This window comes from Penaeus japonicus, unplaced genomic scaffold, assembly GCF_977035675.1.
Source record: "Penaeus japonicus unplaced genomic scaffold, GWHDUDI00000001_assembly GWHDUDI00000031, whole genome shotgun sequence".
In the NCBI taxonomy this organism is placed as follows: Eukaryota; Metazoa; Arthropoda; class Malacostraca; order Decapoda; family Penaeidae; genus Penaeus; species Penaeus japonicus.
Genome location: NW_028234433.1, coordinates 15,465,359 through 15,467,858, shown reverse-complemented (window position 1 = coordinate 15,467,858; position 2,500 = coordinate 15,465,359). Strand labels below are relative to the sequence as shown.

The 2,500-nt window shown below is 41.0% G+C and overlaps 1 protein-coding gene across 1 annotated transcript in view; it reads left to right on the top strand.

Annotated features, from left to right (window-relative positions):
- Positions 1-2,500, top strand: part of LOC122249472 (sodium-dependent neutral amino acid transporter B(0)AT3) — a 68,771-nt gene that overhangs the window by 61,017 nt on the left and 5,254 nt on the right. Inside the window, exons 7-8 of the mRNA XM_043010373.2 lie at positions 881-1,082; positions 2,031-2,200. Of these exons, the coding sequence (XP_042866307.2) occupies positions 881-1,082; positions 2,031-2,200 (372 nt within the window). The remainder of the gene's footprint in view (positions 1-880; positions 1,083-2,030; positions 2,201-2,500) is intronic.

Below are 2,500 nucleotides of genomic sequence, written 5' to 3'. Positions count from 1 at the left end.
CCCTCATGTATATTCTGTTCACTGATTCCGAATGGACAAAGGTTGAAAAAAAAATCATGTACTGTACATTCTGTCGACCAAGGTAGTTTACTGTTTAATGATTAACAGACAAATGGTCATCTTAAAATCCATGACTCTTTGCTATGCCATATAGTACACTGAATTTGTCCAAAGGTATATCTAAAAAAAAAGAATCAATAAGGACATTTAAATGTATACCATCTGTTACCAAACCAGTAATGAATACCGTTCAGCCTACAGGTTTTACAGCTCTCGCTTTCCTAATTGTAATATAGATTTCCAATAACCATTTAAACAGAAAATTGAAAATGAAGCTTGAAAATGAAGCGCAAATAGTGGTGGAAAATGTTTTTGGTAATATATCTATTCATCTACTTTACTGTGTTTTTTCTATATATCTATTTGAGAAGGTTCAAATGATAAATTATTTATTAATGAATGATTAAGGAATCCATTCACTATCACACATTATAGGGATGGTATTCATGATAACAGTAATATCAATAACATTACAAAGTCATGATAATATGATTAATGATAAGAATAAAATGGCACTAAGAACACTAACAGAAATGATAATACAATCCTAAAAATCCTAAAAATCCTAAAAATAGATCATGATAAAAAGAAATTCCATTCTTCTCCACAATATGATAATAAATAACATTTGTCATAACCCCCCCCCCCATAAAAAAAACGATAATGAATAAGAAAAATACCTACATCAACCATCAAAAATCGAGCCCCACTCCCAAACCCCAAACCCCCCACCCCCACCGCAGCCCCACACCCCTCTCCAGTCAAATCAAACAGCCAGCACGAATCTCAAAACAACGCCCACCCCTTTTTTCCCCTCCAGTGGGAGAAACTGGAAGACCCGGTGGTGTGGCTGGAGGCGGGCACGCAGATCTTCTTCTCCCTCGGCCTGGCCTTCGGGGGGCTCATCGCCTTCGGGTCCTACAACCCCGTCAACAACAACTGCCTTCGGGACGCCATCCTCGTCTCCTTCACCAACTGCGTCACCTCGCTCCTCGCGGGGGTCGTGGTCTTCTCCATTCTAGGTGGGCAAAGCACTTTTTTTATTTTATATGTGTGTGTGTGTGTTTGTGTGTGTGTGTGTGTGTTTGTATGCGTGTGCGTGTGTCTGTTTGTGTGTGTGTGTGTGTGTGTTTGTGGTTGTTTGTGTGTGTGTGTGTGTGTGTATGTGTGTTTCTGTGTGTGTGTGTGTATGTGTGTGTGGTTGTGTGTTTCCCTGTCTTGTTCTCTCTCTTTCCCCCTTCTCTTGTAACTTCCCCGATCATTTTGCTTTGACGATGGTCATATTAGTGGAAAATGCTAATTCTTTTATGACTAACCCGAGATATTCTGCACAAAATTGCAACATTTTAAAGCAATATAGGTGGCGTGGACTTCATATCCGTTGCAGAGAGGGGAAAATTAAGGCACTTCATTGCATTTTATGCCTTACGCCATATCAGATCGAAATTAGCTGCTGTTTTTGTTTGTTTGTTTCTATTTTGTTTAATTTTACATATTGTTTTAGGATCATGTTAATAGTAAAACTATGTAACTTCATTATGATTATAACGCCATCGAGTGATGTAACGTCATATCAGTGATATCAGCTTATCACATATAATATTTCTCTTATTCTTTCCATTCTTTCTATTTCTCTTTCCTTTTATTACTTAATCTCTCTCTATCTCTCTCTCTCTCTCTCTCTCTCTCTCTCTCTCTCTCTCTCTCTCTCTCTCTCTCTCTCTCTCTCTCTCTCTCTCTCTCTCTCTCTCTCTCTCTCTCTCTCTCTCTCTCTCGTCTCTTCTCTATAGATAGATAGAAGAGAAGATAAGGGCTCTCTTTCTATTTCCTTTTCTTACTTGATCTTTCTCTCTTTCTCTCTTCTCTATAGATAGATAGTATGTGTGTGTGTGTGCTTGCAATCAGGAAGGCTTTTTTATGACGATGAATGAATAACAAACAAATAAAAGGAAAATCCCCCCCCCCCTCAGGCTTCAAGGCCCACGAGACCCACGACCGGTGCATGGCCGAGAGGAACGCCACCACCCTAGCCCTGCTGACGGAGGCTGGCGACGCGGCGGAGAGGCTCGACTTGTCCGAACTGCTGAGGAGGAGGAACATCACTCTTCCCGTGTGCGACATCCAGGAGGAGTTGCAGAAGGTGCGATGGGAAGGGAGATGGGAGGGAAGAGGGAAGAAGCGGGGGGATGTTCAACATGGGGAGGTGATGGGGAAGGAGGATGGGGGGGAAATGGGGAAAGAGGAGGGAGGAAGGGGAAAGAAACGGTGGTTGTTCAACATGCTAAGGCTGCTGAAGAAAAGGGACGTTATTTGTAAATGTGTCAGTAATTGTAATGTCTTCTGATGTTAATTTCTTTTTTAAATGGTCACAGTGAAGCATGTTCAGATAAAACGAAGAAAAAGTAAACGTAAACTCGCTCAATAACTCTCAAGACAATTC